Source organism: Anoplopoma fimbria, chromosome 11 (genome assembly GCF_027596085.1).
Source record: "Anoplopoma fimbria isolate UVic2021 breed Golden Eagle Sablefish chromosome 11, Afim_UVic_2022, whole genome shotgun sequence".
Taxonomy (NCBI): domain Eukaryota; kingdom Metazoa; phylum Chordata; class Actinopteri; order Perciformes; family Anoplopomatidae; genus Anoplopoma; species Anoplopoma fimbria.
The window spans coordinates 3,928,226-3,948,128 of NC_072459.1; the positions used below are offsets into that span (position 1 = coordinate 3,928,226).

The 19,903-nt window shown below is 38.3% G+C and overlaps 7 protein-coding genes across 7 annotated transcripts; 3 read left to right on the plus strand and 4 right to left on the minus strand.

Annotated features, from left to right (window-relative positions):
- Positions 1-1,564: 1,564 nt before the first annotated feature.
- Positions 1,565-2,379, minus strand: LOC129098726 (hemoglobin subunit beta-2). The gene is made up of 3 exons (XM_054607815.1): positions 2,237-2,379; positions 1,899-2,121; positions 1,565-1,793 (listed from the first exon to the last, which is right to left on the minus strand). Exons 1-3 carry the CDS (start codon positions 2,326-2,328, stop codon positions 1,665-1,667), a joined length of 444 nt encoding a protein of 147 aa, XP_054463790.1. The 5' UTR covers positions 2,329-2,379; the 3' UTR covers positions 1,565-1,664.
- Positions 2,380-3,575: 1,196 nt separating this feature from the next.
- On the plus strand, positions 3,576-4,469 carry LOC129098727 (hemoglobin subunit alpha-1). Its single transcript, XM_054607816.1, has 3 exons — positions 3,576-3,709; positions 3,815-4,022; positions 4,248-4,469. The coding sequence occupies exons 1-3, from the start codon at positions 3,615-3,617 to the stop codon at positions 4,374-4,376; spliced, it is 432 nt and encodes a 143-aa protein (XP_054463791.1). The 5' UTR covers positions 3,576-3,614; the 3' UTR covers positions 4,377-4,469.
- A 749-nt stretch (positions 4,470-5,218) lies between these two features.
- Positions 5,219-6,021, minus strand: LOC129097921 (hemoglobin subunit beta-2). The gene is made up of 3 exons (XM_054606818.1): positions 5,891-6,021; positions 5,553-5,775; positions 5,219-5,447 (listed from the first exon to the last, which is right to left on the minus strand). Exons 1-3 carry the CDS (start codon positions 5,980-5,982, stop codon positions 5,319-5,321), a joined length of 444 nt encoding a protein of 147 aa, XP_054462793.1. The 5' UTR covers positions 5,983-6,021; the 3' UTR covers positions 5,219-5,318.
- Positions 6,022-7,277: 1,256 nt separating this feature from the next.
- Positions 7,278-8,445, plus strand: LOC129097922 (hemoglobin subunit alpha-1). The gene is made up of 3 exons (XM_054606819.1): positions 7,278-7,416; positions 7,528-7,735; positions 8,224-8,445. Exons 1-3 carry the CDS (start codon positions 7,322-7,324, stop codon positions 8,350-8,352), a joined length of 432 nt encoding a protein of 143 aa, XP_054462794.1. The 5' UTR covers positions 7,278-7,321; the 3' UTR covers positions 8,353-8,445.
- Positions 8,446-9,190: 745 nt separating this feature from the next.
- LOC129097923 (hemoglobin subunit beta-2-like) lies at positions 9,191-9,993 on the minus strand. The gene is made up of 3 exons (XM_054606820.1): positions 9,866-9,993; positions 9,528-9,750; positions 9,191-9,422 (listed from the first exon to the last, which is right to left on the minus strand). Exons 1-3 carry the CDS (start codon positions 9,955-9,957, stop codon positions 9,294-9,296), a joined length of 444 nt encoding a protein of 147 aa, XP_054462795.1. The 5' UTR covers positions 9,958-9,993; the 3' UTR covers positions 9,191-9,293.
- A 1,264-nt stretch (positions 9,994-11,257) lies between these two features.
- On the plus strand, positions 11,258-12,226 carry LOC129097924 (hemoglobin subunit alpha-1). Its single transcript, XM_054606821.1, has 3 exons — positions 11,258-11,395; positions 11,505-11,712; positions 12,005-12,226. Exons 1-3 carry the CDS (start codon positions 11,301-11,303, stop codon positions 12,131-12,133), a joined length of 432 nt encoding a protein of 143 aa, XP_054462796.1. The 5' UTR covers positions 11,258-11,300; the 3' UTR covers positions 12,134-12,226.
- A 1,176-nt stretch (positions 12,227-13,402) lies between these two features.
- On the minus strand, positions 13,403-14,459 carry LOC129097925 (hemoglobin subunit beta-2-like). The gene is made up of 3 exons (XM_054606822.1): positions 14,324-14,459; positions 13,740-13,962; positions 13,403-13,634 (listed from the first exon to the last, which is right to left on the minus strand). The coding sequence occupies exons 1-3, from the start codon at positions 14,413-14,415 to the stop codon at positions 13,506-13,508; spliced, it is 444 nt and encodes a 147-aa protein (XP_054462797.1). The 5' UTR covers positions 14,416-14,459; the 3' UTR covers positions 13,403-13,505.
- Between the last annotated feature and the right edge of the window lie 5,444 nt (positions 14,460-19,903).

Below are 19,903 nucleotides of genomic sequence, written 5' to 3' on the forward strand. Positions count from 1 at the left end.
GTTTTTGAATGAGTTTATTACATTACATTACATTACATTACAGTCATTCAGCAGACGCTTTTATCCAAAGAGACTTACAATAAGTGTATTCAACATAGGTATTCAAGAGAACTACTAGTCACCAGAAGTCATAAGTGCATCTCCTTTCTTAAACAAGCATCTAAGAGCATAAACCAGAGCAGAAGTATAGTGCAGAGGCAGATTACTACGAAAACAATAATTGCAACAGACTAATACGAATATAATAAGTGCTACAAACTACTACGAATAGGATAAGTGCAACAAACTAATATGAATATAATAAGTGCAACAAACTAATATGAATATAATAAGTGCAACAAACTAATATGAATATAATAAGTGCAACAAACTAATATGAATATAATAAGTGCAACAAACTAATATGAATACAATAAGTGCAACAAACTAATATGAATACAATAAGTGCTACGAGGAAGGCTCAGGGTAGTACTTCTTGAAGAGGTGAGTTTTCAGCCTGCGCACCAGAGTCTGTAACTGGATGCTCCTACAGGAGCCAGTGTGGAGAACGGAGGAGGGAGGTTGTGTAGGAGAACTTGGGGCGATTGAACACCATTAATGAGAACTTTTTTGAAAGATGACATTCAGGTTCCTGTTAGCTCTGCAGATGTTGTGTAAAAATCTGTAACAGGTATTAAGCTCGAACACAGCTTATATTAATTGGCCATAACAATTTATGGCCAATTAATATAAACTTTTGAATTCCAATTTCTCTTCCTGCTCGTTTCAGTGCCAGAACGCTGTCTCTGGAATATGTCGTTTTGGATAATTAAAGTATATGCACACTACATTGTGAGTTCTTGAATTTCATAACAAAACATTTGGAAATAACCTGATTAACTTGTGGGTTTGTGGAGTATTCCAAACTATTTTTTGAGCCATCTTGAGACGTTTATCTCATGCAAGCTGCAGCATAACATTTGGAAGCTGTCCAAATATTTTGAGGCCTATCTGGGATGTGGCCCGGGTGTGCCCAGGCCCTGTTTCTGCATAATATCCATACGTTTGGGCTAAATCAGCATTCAATCATCAGGCTAGTGTCAGGTCAAACAAGGACAAAGTCAGAGCCTTCTGGCTAGTACACTGTGTTTAAATATATAGTAGACAGTTCTTATGGTCTTTCAACTTTACTTGAATATTTTAGCCTCTTTTCTACCCAACAGAGAAAATATTTATATAAATAACAGTTACAAAAACACCCATAATACTCCATATCCGTAATGTGTGTATTTTAATAATAAACTATGTATTTATTATAATGCATCATAATTTAACACTTTAAAAGTGGTCATTTTGCATGTACTTTTACTTCTGATACTCGAGTGCATGATGCTGATAATACTGATGTACATTTCCTAATTCAAACATTTAATGAAGGACTTTCACTTATCTTACTTTTACATCCATATTGACACTTGGAATGGTTTTAAATACCTCTTCCTCCCCTGAGCATATGCAATATTGTGAAAAAAGGCTTTTACTTTTACATCGCCCTGATTTGACCATAAAGACAGACTGAGAGAGGTTGTTGAAATGCTCATTGTTTTATTGATTTACGCCTTTGAGACATGACAAAAAACAGAGTTTTTCATGATCAGCACATGAAGGTCTTCTGTTGCAGCTCTCTAGTGGTACTGTCTTCCCAGAGAGGACACCACCACGGCCAGGAACTTCTGGAAAGCTGCCTGGACTTCACCAGTGAAGGCTTTGCCAAACTGAGCAGCAACCACAACGGTCAGACAGTCGGCCAGGAGCTGCAACACAACAAGCATCAGAAACATCAACGACATGAAAGGTTGGTCGGTCTTTGAGTTGTTGTTTCAGAAGATCATCAGCTTTCATTAGATCCTCATCTTTACCTTGAAATTGTCGGGGTCCACATGCAGTTTCTCGGAGTGCAGCACGCTCAGCTCTGCATAGGTTCCCTTGATGTCGTCCATGTTCTTCACAGCCCGGTCCAGACCGTGGAGGATGGTGGTTCCGTGTTTTGCAACATTTGGGTTTCCCATGATTGCAGCGGCGTTGTAGAGGTTTCCAAAGTTGCCGAAATACCTCTGAGTCCAGGGGTAGACGATGAGGCACCTGAGGAAACACGGACACACATGCATAACTCACAATGAACTCACAATAAGTTAATGCATTGCTTTTTATACATCCATGTCAAGGAAAACACGCAGAAACAGAAGAGATGTCTCACCTGGTGAGGGCTGCAGGGCCCACCGTCTCATAGCTCATCTTGGAGAAGATGTCCGCAATGGTGGCGCGCTCGAAGTCTGTCCATTCGACCATTTTGTCAGCTGTAGATTTGTCACACTAGTACTGTGTTGGTCAGTACCTGATACAACTTTTAAAAGAAACCTTTAACTCCTCCCCCAATTACGCAGCAGGGATCCCGTCCAATCATTGGATGGAGAGTGGAAGTGGGTTTGGCAGAGTAGTATGGTTTTGCAAAAATTTTAAAGAAAGGGCTAATCTGCAATGATTAGATCGTGTCAGAAGCAGAGGAAATATATATTTTAGGGTGTGTTGTGTAATCACATCAAGCAACATGTTTTAAGATAACAGTGTACCACCTATCCTCCCTGGTTTAAAGAGTGGTAGGGGTCAACTGATGCTTTACATCATGTGAAAGCGGGGAGACTGAAGATTAATTTGAGATGCATCACATCTTTCAACTTGTCCAAGTCATAAATCATTATTTAAAAAACAATTTATTTAATTATTAAATACAGTCAAAGGTTTGGACACACCTTCTCATTCAACTACTTTGAAGAATCTAAAACATGAAACATATTCTGGTTCCTTCATAGTTTGGATATCTTCAATATTAATCCAAAATGTAGAAAATAATAAAAATAAAAATAAAGAAAAACCATTGAATGAGAAGGTGGGTCCAAACTTTTGACTGGTACTGTATGTCTCATAAGTTTCATCAAAATGTTGGGTTGGTGCAAAATGTAATGGATGTAACATGTTTTCATCACTCAAGAATGAATAAAAAAAAGATTTTAAAATAATACCATATTTAGACATCAACGGAACGAAAAAACGCCGGTTAATGTCTCTGTACACTGAACTAATAGATTTAATGTCGAGAGTATTTCACGAACTGCTGTAACACTGTGTTGGGTCACAACAGATCATTTAAGGTCAAGTGCCAAAAAAAATTCTCACTATATGAAATGTTTATTACTATCATGGGAACTAACACCAGCGCACATGAATACGTTTGGGCTTATTAAAACCACAAAAGCCTCAGCTTTCCATTCATACCCACTTTTATGCAATTCAATGAAGAACTATTCTAATACAGCATGTCAGAATAAGTGAAAATAACGCATCTATACTGCATGCAAACAACTGCATATGATAAGCATAAAGTGGCCATGTGTTCTAGTGTATAGAAAGCGATTCTTCATGAGAACGTTATCTCATGTGAGCTGCAACATGTCACTTGGCTGCTGTCCAATCAGCCTATCTTGGAGGAGGCCCGGGTGTGCCCCAAGCCCTGTTTCATCTATAAAATACCCAAAGTTTGGGCTGATCTGCATTCAACCAAAAAACCGTCAAGCAAGATGAGTCTCACCGCAAAGGACAAGGAAGCAGTCAGAGCCTTCTGGGGCAAAGTCTCCAGCAAGTCTGGGGCAATCGGCACTGATGCTCTCTCCAGGTAACTATAACCTCCAACTGCAAGAGTTTGTTTAAAATAATAATAATAATAATCTATTCAGCCTCTTGCTCCTCGCTTACTCTCTCTCTCTCATGTGTTACTCAGGATGCTGGTGGTTTACCCGCAGACCAAGACTTACTTCACCCACTGGAAGGACCTGAGCCCCGGGTCTGAGCCTGTGCAGAAACACGGAAAGAGCGTGATGGGTGGAGTTGCAGATGCTGTGGCCAAAATCGACGACCTGAATGCCGGTCTCCTGACCCTCAGTGAGCTGCATGCCTTCACTCTGCGTGTGGACCCTGCCAACTTCAAGGTAGATGTCATATGTGATGATTCACCCGTCAGTGTAGCGTGGAGAGCAGGGGAGGAAGAGGAGGAAGGGGAGGAAGGGGAGGAAGAGGAGGAAGAGGAGGAAGTTCTTTGAAGATCTAATTATAAAAACAGCATCTTGTGGTTCTTGGAGCCTTTTTCATATTTCATACACACAGTAGGTTTAATTCTTGATCATGTTTTAAATTCCATCATGCTCTTCTCACAGATTCTAGCTCACAACATCCTCGTGGTCATGGCCATCATGTTCCCCAAAGAATTCACCCCTGAGGTCCACGTGGCCATGGACAAGTTCTTGGCTGCTCTGGCTCGTGCCCTCTCTGAGAAATACAGATAAACTGTAAACAGGAGCCGCTGATGGACAGCAGCACGGTCCTGGATAGGACACTCTGTCAGTCAGAATATCAATAAAATATAAATTGCAATGAAACATTGTGTGTGGTGGAATGGTTTTTTCTCGTGCAGATGGACATAATAAATGGGTTCAAGATGTGTCAACAGCAGGCAAAGTGTCAGTTCAGTGGAATTGATATTGGAATAACAACATTAAGACCTCTAATGCTTTACAAGGATTATTTCAAAAGTATTTAAAATATCTTTCTCACATAACACACCTTCTCATTCAACTACTGTGAAGAATGTAAAATATAAAACATATTCTGGTTTGTTGAGCATTTGTTTGTTTACCACATAATTCCATATGTGTTCCTTCATAGTTTGGATGTCTTCAATATTATTCTACAATGTAGAAAAAAAAAAAAACATTAAATGAGAAAGTGTGTCCAAACTGTTGACTGGTACTGTATATTTGTGCAAATACATCTTTATAATATATAGTTGCCCCACAGGGGTCTTTCTGCTTTAATAGAATATTTTCTATTCATCCTCTTTTCTTCCCCTGTATATTTCAAAGATACATCTTTTAATAATCTAATAATAATCCATATACTAAACCATATCATTGTTATAAAGTGCAGTATAATAATACCAAACACACACTGTGATTATCATAATGCATCATAATGGAAGTGGTCATCCTACACCATGACTTTAGGATACTTTTTAGTACCTTTTCCACAACTGAACATATCAATATATATTGTGATAAAGGCCTTCTTAATATAATGTTCACATCGTCCTGATTTGACCACAAACACAGAAAGAGAAAAGACCTACAACTTGTTAAAATGCTTGATGTTTTATTTATTTACGCATTTGAGACATGACAAAAAACAGAGTTTTCCATGATCAGCACATGAAGGTCTTCTGTTGCAGCTCTCTAGTGGTACTGTCTTCCCAGAGAGGACACCACCACGGCCAGGAACTTCTGGAAAGCTGCCTGGACTTCACCAGTGAAGGCTTTGCCAAACTGAGCAGCAACCACAACGGTCAGACAGTCGGCCAGGAGCTGCAACACAACAAGCATCAGAAACATCAACGACATGAAAGGTTGGTCGGTCTTTGAGTTGTTGTTTGAGAAGATCATCAGCTTTCATTAGATCCTCATCTTTACCTTGAAATTGTCGGGGTCCACATGCAGTTTCTCGGAGTGCAGCACGCTCAGCTCTGCATAGGTTCCCTTGATGTCGTCCATGTTCTTCACAGCCCGGTCCAGACCGTGGAGGATGGTGGTTCCGTGTTTTGCAACATTTGGGTTTCCCATGATTGCAGCGGCGTTGTAGAGGTTTCCAAAGTTGCCGAAATACCTCTGAGTCCAGGGGTAGACGATGAGGCACCTGAGGAAACACGGACACACATGCATAACTCACAATGAACTCACAATAAGTTAATGCATTGCTTTTTATACATCCATGTCAAGGAAAACACGCAGAAACAGAAGAGATGTCTCACCTGGTGAGGGCTGCAGGGCCCACCGTCTCATAGCTCATCTTGGAGAAGATGTCCGCGATGGTGGCGCGCTCGAAGTCTGTCCATTCGACCATTTTGTCAGCTCTAGATTTGTCACACTAGTACTGTGTTGGTCAGTACCTGATACAACTTTTAAAAGAAACCTTTAACTCCTCCCCCAATTACGCAGCAGGGATCCCGTCCAATCATTGGAGGGAGAGTGGAAGTGGGTTTGGCAGAGTAGTATGGTTTTGCAAAAATTTTAAAGAAAGGGCTAATCTGCAATGATTAGATCGTGTCAGAAGCAGAGGAAATATATATTTTAGGGTGTGTTGTGTAATCACATCAAGCAACATGTTTTAAGATAACAGTGTACCACCTATCCTCCCTGGTTTAAAGAGTGGTAGGGGTCAACTGATGCTTTACATCATGTGAAAGCGGACTGAAGATTAATTTGAGATGCATCACATCTTTCAACTTGTCCAAGTCATAAATCATTATTTAAAAAACAATTTATTTAATTATTAAATACATTTTGAACTGGTTTAGTTAATTATAATGGATATACTTCCATTCCATCCTCACATACAGTACCAGTCAAAGGTTTGGACACACCTTCTCATTCAACTACTTTGAAGAATCTAAAATATAAAACATATTCTGGTTCCTTCATAGTTTGGATATCTTCAATATTAATCTACAATGTAGAAAATAATAAAAATAAAGAAAAACCATTGAATGAGAAGGTGGGTCCAAACTTTTGACTGGTACTGTATGTCTCATAAGTTTCATCAAAATGTTGGGTTGGTGCAAAATGTAATGGATGTAACATGTTTTCATCACTCAAGAATGAATAAAAAAAAGATTTTAAAATAATACCATATTTAGACATCAACGGAACGAAAAAACGCCGGTTAATGTCTCTGTACACTGAACTAATAGATTTAATGTCGAGAGTATTTCACGAACTGCTGTAACACTGTGTTGGGTCACAACAGATCATTTAAGGTCAAGTGCCAAAAAAAATTCTCACTATATGAAATGTTTATTACTATCATGGGAACTAACACCAGCGCACATGAATACGTTTGGGCTTATTAAAACCACAAAAGTCTCAGCTTTCCATTCATACCCACTTTTATGCAATTCAATGAAGAACTATTCTAATACAGCATTTCAGAATAAGTGAAAATAACGCATCTATACTGCATGCAAACAACTGCATATGATAAGCATAAAGTGGCCATGTGTTCTAGTGTATAGAAAGCGATTCTTCATGAGAACGTTATCTCATGTGAGCTGCAACATGTCACTTGGCTGCTGTCCAATCAGCCTATCTTGGAGGAGGCCCGGGTGTGCCCCAAGCCCTGTTTCATCTATAAAATACCCAAAGTTTGGGCTGATCTGCATTCAACCAAAAAACCGTCAAGCAAGATGAGTCTCACCGCAAAGGACAAGGAAGCAGTCAGAGCCTTCTGGGGCAAAGTCTCCAGCAAGTCTGGGGCAATCGGCACTGATGCTCTCTCCAGGTAACTATAACCTCCAACTGCAAGAGTTTGTTTAAAATAATAATAATAATAATAATAATCTATTCAGCCTCTTGCTCCTCGCTTACTCTCTCTCTCTCATGTGTTACTCAGGATGCTGGTGGTTTACCCGCAGACCAAGACTTACTTCACCCACTGGAAGGACCTGAGCCCCGGGTCTGAGCCTGTGCAGAAACACGGAAAGAGCGTGATGGGTGGAGTTGCAGATGCTGTGGCCAAAATCGACGACCTGAATGCCGGTCTCCTGACCCTCAGTGAGCTGCATGCCTTCACTCTGCGTGTGGACCCTGCCAACTTCAAGGTAGATGTCATATGTGATGATTCACCCGTCAGTGTAGCGTGGAGAGCAGGGGAGGAAGAGGAGGAAGGGGAGGAAGGGGAGGAAGAGGAGGAAGAGGAGGAAGGGGAGGAAGGGGAGGAAGAGGAGGAAGAGGAGGAAGGGGAGGAAGAGGAGGAAGAGGAGGAAGGGGAGGAAGAGGAGGAAGAGAAGGAAGTTATTTGAAGATCTAATTATAAAAACAGCATCTTGTGGTTCTTGGAGCCTTTTTCATATTTCATACCTGAGCAGGGGAGGAAGAGGAGGAAGAGGAGGAAGGGGAGGAAGAGGAGGAAGGGGAGGAAGAGGAGGAAGGGGAGGAAGAGGAGGAAGAGGAGGAAGGGGAAGATGTTCTTTGAAGATCTAATTATAAAAACAGCATCTTGTGGTTCTTGGAGCCTTTTTGATATTTCATACACACAGTAGGTTTAATTCTTGATCATGTTTTAAATTCCATCATGCTCTTCTCACAGATTCTAGCTCACAACATCCTCGTGGTCATGGCCATCATGTTCCCCAAAGAATTCACCCCTGAGGTCCACGTGGCCATGGACAAGTTCTTGGCTGCTCTGGCTCGTGCCCTCTCTGAGAAATACAGATAAACTGTAAACAGGAGCCGCTGATGGACAGCAGCACGGTCCTGGATAGGACACTCTGTCAGTCAGAATATCAATAAAATATAAATTGCAATGAAACATTGTGTGTGGTGGAATGGTTTTTTCTCGTGCAGATGGACATAATAAATGGGTTCAAGATGTGTCAACAGCAGGCAAAGTGTCAGTTCAGTGGAATTGATATTGGAATAACGACATTAAGACCTCTAATGCTTTACAAGGATTATTTCAAAAGTATTTAAAATATGTTTCTCACATAACACACCTTCTCATTCAACTACTGTGAAGAATGTAAAATATAAAACATATTCTGGTTTGTTGAGCATTTGTTTGTTTACCACATAATTCCATATGTGTTCCTTCATAGTTTGGATGTCTTCAATATTAATCTACAATGTAGAAAAAAAAAACCATTGAATGAGAAAGTGTGTCCAAACTTTTGACTGGTACTGTATATTTGTGCAAATACATCTTTATAATATATAGTTGCCCCACAGGGGTCTTTCTGCTTTAATAGAATATTTTCTATTCATCCTCTTTTCTTCCCCTGTATATTTCAAAGATAAATCTTTTAATAATCTAATAATAATCCATATACTAAACCATATCATTGTTATAAAGTGCAGTATAATAATACCAAACACACTGTGATTATCATAATGCATCATAATGGAAGTGGTCATCCTACACCATGACTTTAGGATACTTTTTAGTACCTTTTCCACAACTGAACATATCAATATATATTGTGATAAAGGCCTTCTTAATATAATGTTCACATCGTCCTGATTTGACCACAAACACAGAAAGAGAAAAGACCTACAACTTGTTAAAATGCTTGATGTTTTATTTATTTACGCATTTGAGACATGGAAATAAATAAAATAGTTTTTCATGATCAGCACATGAAGGTCTTCTGTTGCAGCTCTCTAGTGGTACTGTCTTCCCAGAGAGGACACCACCACGGCCAGGAACTTCTGGAAAGCTGCCTGGACTTCACCAGTGAAGGCATTGCCAAACTGAGCAGCAACCACAACGGTCAGACAGTCGGCCAGGAGCTGCAACACAACAAGCATCAGAAACATCAACGACATGAAAGGTTGGTCGGTCTTTGAGTTGTTGTTTGAGAAGATCATCAGCTTTCATTAGATCCTCATCTTTACCTTGAAATTGTCGGGGTCCACATGCAGTTTCTCGGAGTGCAGCACGCTCAGCTCTGCATAGGTTCCCTTGATGTCGTCCATGTTCTTCACAGCCCGGTCCAGACCGTGGAGGATGGTGGTTCCGTGTTTTGCAACATTTGGGTTTCCCATGATTGCAGCGGCGTTGTAGAGGTTTCCAAAGTTGCCGAAATACCTCTGAGTCCAGGGGTAGACGATGAGGCACCTGAGGAAACACGGACACACATGCATAACTCACAATGAACTCACAATAAGTTAATGCATTGCTTTTTATACATCCATGTCAAGGAAAACACACAGAAACAGAAGAGATGTCTCACCTGGTGAGGGCTGCAGGGCCCACCGTCTCATAGCTCATCTTGGAGAAGATGTCCGCGATGGTGGAGCGCTCGAAGTCTGTCCATTCGACCATTTTGTCAGCTCTAGATTTGTCACACTAGTACTGTGTTGGTCAGTACCTGATACAACTTTTAAAAGAAACCTTTAACTCCTCCCCCAATTACGCAGCAGGGATCCCGTCCAATCATTGGATGGAGAGTGGAAGTGGGTTTGGCAGAGTAGTATGGTTTTGCAAAAATTTTAAAGAAAGGGCTAATCTGCAATGATTAGATCGTGTCAGAAGCAGAGGAAATATATATTTTAGGGTGTGTTGTGTAATCACATCAAGCAACATGTTTTAAGATAACAGTGTACCACCTATCCTCCCTGGTTTAAAGAGTGGTAGGGGTCAACTGATGCTTTACATCATGTGAAAGCGGCCTGAAGATTAATTTGAGATGCATCACATCTTTCAACTTATAAATCATCAGTCATAAATCATTATTTAAAAAACAATTTATTTAATTATTAAATACATTTTGAACTGGTTTAGTTAATTATAATGGATATACTTCCATTCCATCCTCACATACAGCACCAGTCAAAGGTTTGGACACACCTTCTCATTCAACTACTTTGAAGAATCTAAAATATAAAACATATTCTGGTTCCTTCATAGTTTGGATGTCTTCAATATTAATCTACAATGTAGAAAATAATAAAAATAAAAATAAAGAAAAACCATTGAATGAGAAGGTGGGTCCAAACTTTTGACTGGTACTGTATGTCTCATAAGTTTCATCAAAATGTTGGGTTGGTGCAAAATGTAATGGATGTAACATGTTTTCATCACTCAAGAATTAATAAAAAAAGATTTAAAAATATATTTAGACATCAACGGAACGAAAAAACGCCGGTTAATGTCTCTGTGCACTGAACTAATAGATTTAATGTCGAGAGTATTTCACGAACTGCTGTAACACTGTGTTGGGTCACAACAGATCATTTAAGGTCAAGTGCCAAAAAAAATTCTCACTATATGAAATGTTTATTACTATCATGGGAACTAACACCAGCGCACATGAATACGTTTGGGCTCATTAAAACCACAAAAGCCTCAGCTTTCCATTCATACCCACTTTTATGCAATTCAATGAAGAACTATTCTAATACAGCATTTCAGAATAAGTGAAAATAACGCATCTATACTGCATGCAAACAACTGCATATGATAAGCATAAAGTGGCCATGTGTTCTAGTGTATAGAAAGCGATTCTTCATGAGAACGTTATCTCATGTGAGCTGCAACATGTCACTTGGCTGCTGTCCAATCAGCCTATCTTGGAGGAGGCCCGGGTGTGCCCCAAGCCCTGTTTCATCTATAAAATACCCAAAGTTTGGGCTGATCTGCATTCAACCAAAAAACCGTCAAGCAAGATGAGTCTCACCGCAAAGGACAAGGAAGCAGTCAGAGCCTTCTGGGGCAAAGTCTCCAGCAAGTCTGGGGCAATCGGCACTGATGCTCTCTCCAGGTAACTATAACCTCCAACTGCAAGAGTTTGTTTAAAAATAATAATAATAATAATAATCTATTCAGCCTCTTGCTCCTCGCTTACTCTCTCTCTCTCATGTGTTACTCAGGATGCTGGTGGTTTACCCGCAGACCAAGACTTACTTCACCCACTGGAAGGACCTGAGCCCCGGGTCTGAGCCTGTGCAGAAACACGGAAAGAGCGTGATGGGTGGAGTTGCAGATGCTGTGGCCAAAATCGACGACCTGAATGCCGGTCTCCTGACCCTCAGTGAGCTGCATGCCTTCACTCTGCGTGTGGACCCTGCCAACTTCAAGGTAGATGTCATATGTGATGATTCACCCGTCAGTGTAGCGTGGAGAGCAGGGGAGGAAGAGGAGGAAGGGGAGGAAGGGGAGGGAGGAAGAGGAGGAAGAGGAGGATGAGGAGGAAGGGGAGGAAGAGGAGGAAGAGGAGGAAGGGGAGGAAGAGGAGGAAGAGGAGGAAGTTCTTTGAAGATCTAATTATAAAAACAGCATCTTGTGGTTCTTGGAGCCTTTTTGATATTTCATACACACAGTAGGTTTAATTCTTGATCATGTTTTAAATTCCATTATGCTCTTCTCACAGATCCTAGCTCACAACATCCTCGTGGTCATGGCCATCATGTTCCCCAAAGAATTCACCCCTGAGGTCCACGTGGCCATGGACAAGTTCTTGGCTGCTCTGGCTCGTGCCCTCTCTGAGAAATACAGATAAACTGTAAACAGGAGCCGCTGATGGACAGCAGCACGGTCCTGGATAGGACACTCTGTCAGTCAGAATATCAATAAAATATAAATTGCAATGAAACATTGTGTGTGGTGGAATGGTTTTTTCTCATGCAGATGGACATAATAAATGGGTTCAAGATGTGTCAACAGCAGGCAAAGTGTCAGTTCAGTGGAATTGATATTGGAATAACGACATTAAAGCTAGGGTGGGCGATTTTGGAGAAAACAGCCGTTGAGATTCCGTCGCGTGCTCTCTGGCCTCTCCCTGCCACGCTACCTGCTGTAGCTCCTCCCACCGAACGTCAGTTATGCGCGTTCATGTGAATTCAGTTACATTGATAGGAAGACGAAACACGCAGGGACGCACCAACGTCGTTGCCAAGGTGACCGGACAGTCCCACAGCCAATAAGAACGGAGAATCGGAGCCTCGCTCTGATTGGTCAAAGTGTACATGAGCGGTGGCAATTTTTGGGTGCGGCCCACAGAGGCAGGGGAGAGCAAAGTTATGAGCAGATATTCTCAGAGCACTTCACCTACATATAGCTGACTGGCTATTAGGACAGTTTTGCCAAATATTACAGTAAAGAAATTACCCACCCTAGCTTTAAGACCTCTAATGCTTTACAAGGATTATTTCAAAAGTATTTAAAATATCTTTCTCACATAACACACCTTCTCATTCAACTACTGTGAAGAATCTAAGATATAAAACATATTCTGGTTTGTTGAGCATTTGTTTGTTTACCACATAATTCCATATGTGTTCCTTCATAGTTTGGATGTCTTCAATATTAATCTACAATGTAGAAAAAAAGAAAAAAAAAGAAAAAGAAAAACCATTGAATGAGAAAGTGTGTCCAAACTTTTGACTGGTACTGTATATTTGTGCAAATACATCTTTATAATATATAGTTGCCCCACAGGGGTCTTTCTGCTTTAATAGAATATTTTCTATTCATCCTCTTTTCTTCCCCTGTATATTTCAAAGATAAATATTTTAATAATCTAATAATAATCCATATACTAAACCATATCATTGTTATAAAGTGCAGTATAATAATACCAAACACACACTGTGATTATCATAATGCATCATAATGGAAGTGGTCATCCTACACCATGACTTTAGGATACTTTTTAGTACCTTTTCCACAACTGAACATATCAATATATATTGTGATAAAGGCCTTCTTAATATAATGTTCACATCGTCCTGATTTGACCACAAACACAGAAAGAGAAAAGACCTACAACTTGTTAAAATGCTTGATGTTTTATTTATTTACGCATTTGAGACATGACAAAAAACAGAGTTTTCCATGATCATGGAAGACTGAAGGTCTTCTGTTGCAGCTCTCTAGTGGTACTGTCTTCCCAGAGAGGACACCACCACGGCCAGGAACTTCTGGAAAGCTGCCTGGACTTCACCAGTGAAGGCTTTGCCAAACTGAGCAGCAACCACAATGGTCAGACAGTCGGCCAGGAGCTGCAACACAACAAGCATCAGAAACATCAACGACATGAAAGGTTGGTCGGTCTTTGAGTTGTTGTTTCAGAAGATCATCAGCTTTCATTAGATCCTCATCTTTACCTTGAAATTGTCGGGGTCCACGTGCAGTTTCTCGAAGTGCATCACGCTCAGCTCTGCATAGGTTCCCTTGATGTTGTCCATGTTCTTCACAGCCTTCTCCAGACTTTGGAGGATAACTTTCCCGTGTTTTGCAACATTTGGGTTTCCCATGATTGCAGCGGCGTTGTAGAGGTTTCCAAATTTGCTGAAATACCTCTGAGTCCAGGGGTAGACGATGAGGCACCTGAGGAAACACGGACACACATGCATAACTCACAAATAAATCAAAAAAACATTGTGAATGCACTTTTTTTTTTTCCACATTCATGTAAAGGGAAAACTTATAAAATGCAGGAATTATTGCCCTCTCTGAGAAATACAGATAAACTGTAAACAGGAGCCGCTGATGGACTCTGTCAACAGTCAGAATATCAATAAAATATAAATTGCAATGAAACACTGTGTGTGGTGGAATGGTTTTTTTTTAATAAATGGGTTCAAACTAACAAATAACTCACAAATAAATCAAAAAACATTGTGAATGCACTTTTTTTTTCACATTCATGTAAAGGGAAAACTTATAAAATGCAGGAATGATTGCTCACCTGGAGAGAACTGCAGGGCCCACGATGTCATGGTTGATCTTGGAGAAGATGTCCACGATGGTGGAGCGCTCGAAGTCCGTCCATTCAACCATTCTGCCGGCTCGAGATTAGTTTCACTACTGCTGTGTTGGTCAGCAACTGTATCAACCTTTAAATAACCGTTTCACTCCTCCCAATTATATGCGATTGCAATCCAATCCAATCATTGGATGAAGTTGGTCAGTGGGTTGGCCGAGTAGTGTAAGGTTTTATAAACTTGATAAAGAAATGGCTAATCTGCAATGCTCAGATTGTGTCCGAGGCGGTAGAAATAAATAATAAATCATACTGGCTGTACTCTGTAATTACATCCAGCAACGTGTCTGCCTGTATGAGACATTTAGGCAAGTATGTTGCTTGTTTGATGCACTAAAAACTAAAAATGACCATTTACACTAAATACTGCTACTACTCTTTTCCTCTTCTGTAATCTATGACATAGACTACAGTATTCTGATTTAGATTAAATGATCTAAATCAGAATACTGATGGCTACAGCTTTCTATTTGACAATATTATTGTTATTTATCATTTTTTTTTGTTGTATAGTATGTGTATTTATTGTCTGTGTAGTTGTATAGTATGTGTATTTATTGTCTGTGTAGTTGTATAGTATGTGTATTTATTGTCTGTGTAGTTGTATAGTATGTGTATTTATTGTCTGTGTAGTTGTATAGTATGTGTATTTATTGTCTGTGTAGTTGTATAGTATGTGTATTTATTGTCTGTGTAGTTGTATAGTATGTGTATTTATTGTCTGTGTAGTTGTATAGTATGTGTATTTATTGTCTGTGTAGTTGTATTTATTGTCTGTGTAGTTGTATAGTATGTGTATTTATTGTCTGTGTAGTTGTATAGTATGTGTATTTATTGTCTGTGTAGTTGTATAGTATGTGTATTTATTGTCTGTGTAGTTGTATGTGTGTAGTTGTATGTATTTTGTGTGTGTAGTTGTATAGTATGTGTATTTATTGTCTGTGTAGTTGTATAGTATGTGTATTTATTGTCTGTGTAGTTGTATAGTATGTGTATTTATTGTCTGTGTAGTTGTATAGTATGTGTATTTATTGTCTGTGTAGTTGTATAGTATGTGTATTTATTGTCTGTGTCTGTGTAGTTGAGCTGCTGCAACACTTGAATTTCCCCCATGGGGATCAATAAAGGAATATAATAATATTTCCATCACTGTTATTAATGTTATACAGTAAGTTAAAGTATAATATGAGGCGTTTACGGTCATTTTGTTCAATGAAACAATGAAATGACTGGACGTCAGGAAGCTCTGACCGCTGAATGACTGGACCTGGTGCAATAATCTGCTGATAATGAGGACACTGTAGTCCGTGTTTCTTCATTGAAACATGATCAGTCAATGTAAAATCATGTTTGGAAAATAAAAAAGGATTGATGACCTTCCTCGAGCTAAGTTTAGCCTGTATACTTTTATCAGTAAAAGAGAATATTAAACACTAAATACAAGTAGATTTTGAGTTGGACCTTCTTGTACTTTACTTGGGTTTTTCCATTGTCTGCAACATTATACTTCCACTCCATTTCAGAGGCAACTATTGTATTTACACCACTACTTTTATTTTATACCTTTAGTTACTATAGTTACTTTGCAGATTCGGATTAATTATACAAAATATAACCAACAAATAATATAACTTGTATTATTGTAGACCAAAATACATAAATACTTAAAAAAACAAAACATTTAAGTGATGTACATTAATGCAATTTCAGAATTATTTTGTACTTTTGTACACTGTGGTATTACTACTTTTTGTATATCTGAGTACTTCTTCCACCACTGTGATTGATTCTTATCGCTTGTTTTTTATTCTGTAAATGATGGTAAGATCTGGTCACACACAAAAAAAACATCATATATCACATGAAGATGTACTCAAGACTGAGCAACCAGAAGAACTGAAAGCGTACAGTGTATGTAAAACAACAGGTACAGGTGTATTTATTGGATGGAAAGCTCCTTCAGCTCCGGATCAGTCTGTCAGGTGGTCAACCAGCACCTCGGACAGCTCCTCACCACTGATAGCCACACCATCAGTGCTGTCCCATCTATGACTCTTTATGAACTTATCATCTTACTAAATAAAACCGTTAAAACATTTCCTTTATTTTTTATTTATTTATCAAAATATTGCTGATATGGGAGACGACCAGAAGAAAAGAGGCTGCATGACCATAATGCTGTTATGGTTATATTTGGATAAAAGCGTCTGCTAAATGACTGTAATGTAATTTAATTCAGCAACAAGGGACAAAAAGCGTATTGCCTTTCTTGTGGAAAATTCAACCACCTTAAAATGACAATTGTTGAGACATAATTCACATTTTAACTTTTATACAGACAACACACTCCCTACCACGTGATCACTGCTGCAATGATCGTTCTACAGTAAGTTTATATGTTTGCAGGCTCCACGCAGCTTGTGGAAGCTGGACAGACCACCAACAAGTTCATCAGTCTTTCAGACGACCTCCCACACTGCTCCCATGATGGATGCATGCTTTTTCACTTGTGGGGATTCAGGACCTACAGTGGGTACGGAAAGTATTCAGACCCCTTTAAATTTTTCACTCTTTGTTTCATTGCAGCCATTTGCTAAAATCGAACCTTGAGTGCTGCAGAAATTCTTTTGTAACCTTGGCCAGATCTGTGTCTTGCCACAATTCTGTCTCTGAGCTCCTTGGGCAGTTCCTTCGACCTCATGATGCTCATTTGTTCTGACATGCACTGTGAGCTGTAAGGTCTTATATAGACAGGTGTGTGCCTTTCCTAATCAAGTCCAATCAGTTTAATTAAACACAGCTGGACTCCAATGAAGGAGTAGAACCATCTCAAGGATGATCAGAAGAAATGGACAGCATGTGAGTTAAATATGAGTGTCACAGCAAAGGGTCTGAATACTTATGACCATGTGATATTTCAGTTTTTCTTTTTTAATAAATTTCCAAAAATTTCTGCATTTCTGTTTTTTTCTGTCAAGATGGGTTGCTGAGTGTACATTAATGCGAAAAAAAATGAACTTTTTCGATTTTAGCAAATGGCTGCAATGAAACAAAGAGTGAAAAATTTAAAGGGGTCTGAATACTTTCCGTACCCACTGTACATCAGGTCTTGTCTTGATAAAATAGGTCTTGGTCTAGGTGAGCTAAGCATCAGGTTGCTGGTTGCAGACCTTTATCAAATAAAGAAATATTTTTTATGAAAAAATAAAGAGCATGTATAGTTAATGTCAAACTATATTCAAATAAAATAAAGCTTAATTAAGGGCCACTGTCTCACAGAAAGACCTCACCACAGACGTGTCCTTCCCAGTGAGACTCGTGCCTTTTCTTAAAGTTATCCGAAGTGACAGAAAAAGTATTCTCAGATAGAGTTTATTATATTAAAAAAAATGTATTGGCCCGAAACTCAAAATTTCACTCAGTTTCAAATCCAAACCTCTGAAGGTTTGGACAAACACTGAGGGTCCTCCAATCAGTCAAAAGCGCCATCTAGCGGATAGGATGCAAAATGGGAAATATTTAGCAGAAACCTTCATCATGAAGGGTCTTTTTTAAGCCCAAACTGTCAAACACACGGATGTCAAACAGCCTGAATATTACAATAACAATTTGGGATTAATTGTCATATTTTTAAATCATATTGCTGCATGTTTTGACCCTTGGTATTTTCCCTTTCGGCCTATTTGTAGCCTACATGGCACTTTATGGGACCGTATTTTTTTACACACCTTCTCATTCAACGTTTTTTGTTTTTTTTTCTACATTGTAGATTAATGTTGAAGGAACACATATGGAATTATGTGGTAAACAAACAAATGCTCAACAAACCAGAATATGTTTTATATTTTAGATTCTTCAAAGTAGTTGAATGAGAAGGTGTGTCCAAACTTTTGACTGGTACTGTATATACACAAGGAGTGAAAATGATCTATATTGTATTGTATTATATACCATTCTGTATTCTGCATAATGCTTTTGCTTTAAGTATTGTAAGTATGTACAGTACTGGTACTGTATATATAACTTTTAATATAAACTTTTTTATTATTATAAATGACCCATAAGTTTGAACAAGTTATGTAAATAAAAATATAAATAAAGAAAAATATATATATTTATTCATATATATATAAATATATATATATATAAATATATATATATATATATATAATATATATATATATATATAATATATATATATGTATTTATTTATTTATATATATATATATATATATAAATAAGTTTGGACACACCTTCTCATTCAACTACTTTGAAGAATCTAAAATATAAAACATATTCTGGTTTGTTGAGCATTTGTTTGTTTACCACATAATTCCATATGTGTTCCTTCATAGTTTGGATGTCTTCAGTATTAATCTACAATGTAGAAAAAAATAAAAAGAAAGAAAGAAAAACCATTGAATGAGAAGGTGTGTCCAAACTTCTGACTGGTACTGTATATATATATATATATATATATATATATATATATATATATATATATATATATATAGAATATAAAATAAACAATAATACATTGTGAATGACAAAGTGAGACAATCCCCCTGGTTTCCAATGTAAATCCAGTTTATATTATGTTTTTTTCCTTCTTTTTTCCTACCACATAATTCCATATGTGTTCCTTCATAGTTTGGATGTCTTCAATATTAATCTACAATGTAGAAAATAATAAAAATAAAGAAAAACCATTGAATGAGAAGGTGTGTCCAAACTTTTGACTGGTACTGTATATTGATAGAGATATAGCCATATAGTGGCAAAAATCCATGTATCAAATGTTATTAATTCATGGTTGTTGTTATTAGTTTATGGTTGTAGTTTTTTAACCTTTCTGTGTCAGTAAATTGCATATATTATAATGTGGACTGTTGATCCTACAAAACCAGACATTTGAAGATGTGTGACCATGGCCTTGTAATGGGAATATTTCAAGAGGCCTAATTGCAAACACTATAAAAACCAAACAATTAATCTTTTGGGGGTGAAAATAATCTTTAGTTGCAGACCTACATTAATGGGGAATGGCCTGGATGCATTTTGTGATGTGTAAGGTTGTATCTAATCAACTGAGATACAATGTTACATTGTCACACTGGAGGACTGAACAGCTCCTGAATGGAATACAAAGTAACCAGATGTGGCAAGACTTTCATTATTGACAGACGTGGGTTTGGCAGAGTAGTATGGTTTTGCAAAAATTTTAAAGAAAGGGCTAATCTGCAATGATTAGATCGTGTCAGAAGCAGAGGAAATATATATTTTAGGGTGTGTTGTGTAATCACATCAAGCAACATGTTTTAAGATAACAGTGTACCACCTATCCTCCCTGGTTTAAAGAGTGGTAGGGGTCAACTGATGCTTTACATCATGTGAAAGCGGACTGAAGATTAATTTGAGATGCATCACATCTTTCAACTTGTCCAAGTCATAAATCATTATTTAAAAAACAATTTATTTAATTATTAAATACATTTTGAACTGGTT

Bases quoted from the DNA above. Each gene is read 5' to 3' on its own strand.
- LOC129097922 (XM_054606819.1), top strand. From the start codon at position 7,322: ATGAGTCTCACCGCAAAGGACAAGGAAGCAGTCAGAGCCTTCTGGGGC. The intron at 7,417-7,527 runs GTAACTATAACC...TGTGTTACTCAG, and splicing joins GGCACTGATGCTCTCTCCAG to GATGCTGGTGGTTTACCCGC. The intron at 7,736-8,223 runs GTAGATGTCATA...CTCTTCTCACAG, and splicing joins TGGACCCTGCCAACTTCAAG to ATTCTAGCTCACAACATCCT.
- LOC129097923 (XM_054606820.1), bottom strand. From the start codon at position 9,957: ATGGTCGAATGGACAGACTTCGAGCGCTCCACCATCGCGGACATCTTC. The intron at 9,751-9,865 runs GTGAGACATCTC...GTGTTTCCTCAG, and splicing joins GGCCCTGCAGCCCTCACCAG to GTGCCTCATCGTCTACCCCT. The intron at 9,423-9,527 runs GTAAAGATGAGG...GTTGTGTTGCAG, and splicing joins TGGACCCCGACAATTTCAAG to CTCCTGGCCGACTGTCTGAC.
- LOC129098727 (XM_054607816.1), top strand. From the start codon at position 3,615: ATGAGTCTCACCGCAAAGGACAAGGAAGCAGTCAGAGCCTTCTGGGGC. The intron at 3,710-3,814 runs GTAACTATAACC...TGTGTTACTCAG, and splicing joins GGCACTGATGCTCTCTCCAG to GATGCTGGTGGTTTACCCGC. The intron at 4,023-4,247 runs GTAGATGTCATA...CTCTTCTCACAG, and splicing joins TGGACCCTGCCAACTTCAAG to ATTCTAGCTCACAACATCCT.
- LOC129097924 (XM_054606821.1), top strand. From the start codon at position 11,301: ATGAGTCTCACCGCAAAGGACAAGGAAGCAGTCAGAGCCTTCTGGGGC. The intron at 11,396-11,504 runs GTAACTATAACC...TGTGTTACTCAG, and splicing joins GGCACTGATGCTCTCTCCAG to GATGCTGGTGGTTTACCCGC. The intron at 11,713-12,004 runs GTAGATGTCATA...CTCTTCTCACAG, and splicing joins TGGACCCTGCCAACTTCAAG to ATCCTAGCTCACAACATCCT.
- LOC129097921 (XM_054606818.1), bottom strand. From the start codon at position 5,982: ATGGTCGAATGGACAGACTTCGAGCGCGCCACCATCGCGGACATCTTC. The intron at 5,776-5,890 runs GTGAGACATCTC...GTGTTTCCTCAG, and splicing joins GGCCCTGCAGCCCTCACCAG to GTGCCTCATCGTCTACCCCT. The intron at 5,448-5,552 runs GTAAAGATGAGG...GTTGTGTTGCAG, and splicing joins TGGACCCCGACAATTTCAAG to CTCCTGGCCGACTGTCTGAC.
- LOC129098726 (XM_054607815.1), bottom strand. From the start codon at position 2,328: ATGGTCGAATGGACAGACTTCGAGCGCGCCACCATTGCGGACATCTTC. The intron at 2,122-2,236 runs GTGAGACATCTC...GTGTTTCCTCAG, and splicing joins GGCCCTGCAGCCCTCACCAG to GTGCCTCATCGTCTACCCCT. The intron at 1,794-1,898 runs GTAAAGATGAGG...GTTGTGTTGCAG, and splicing joins TGGACCCCGACAATTTCAAG to CTCCTGGCCGACTGTCTGAC.
- LOC129097925 (XM_054606822.1), bottom strand. From the start codon at position 14,415: ATGGTTGAATGGACGGACTTCGAGCGCTCCACCATCGTGGACATCTTC. The intron at 13,963-14,323 runs GTGAGCAATCAT...GTGTTTCCTCAG, and splicing joins GGCCCTGCAGTTCTCTCCAG to GTGCCTCATCGTCTACCCCT. The intron at 13,635-13,739 runs GTAAAGATGAGG...GTTGTGTTGCAG, and splicing joins TGGACCCCGACAATTTCAAG to CTCCTGGCCGACTGTCTGAC.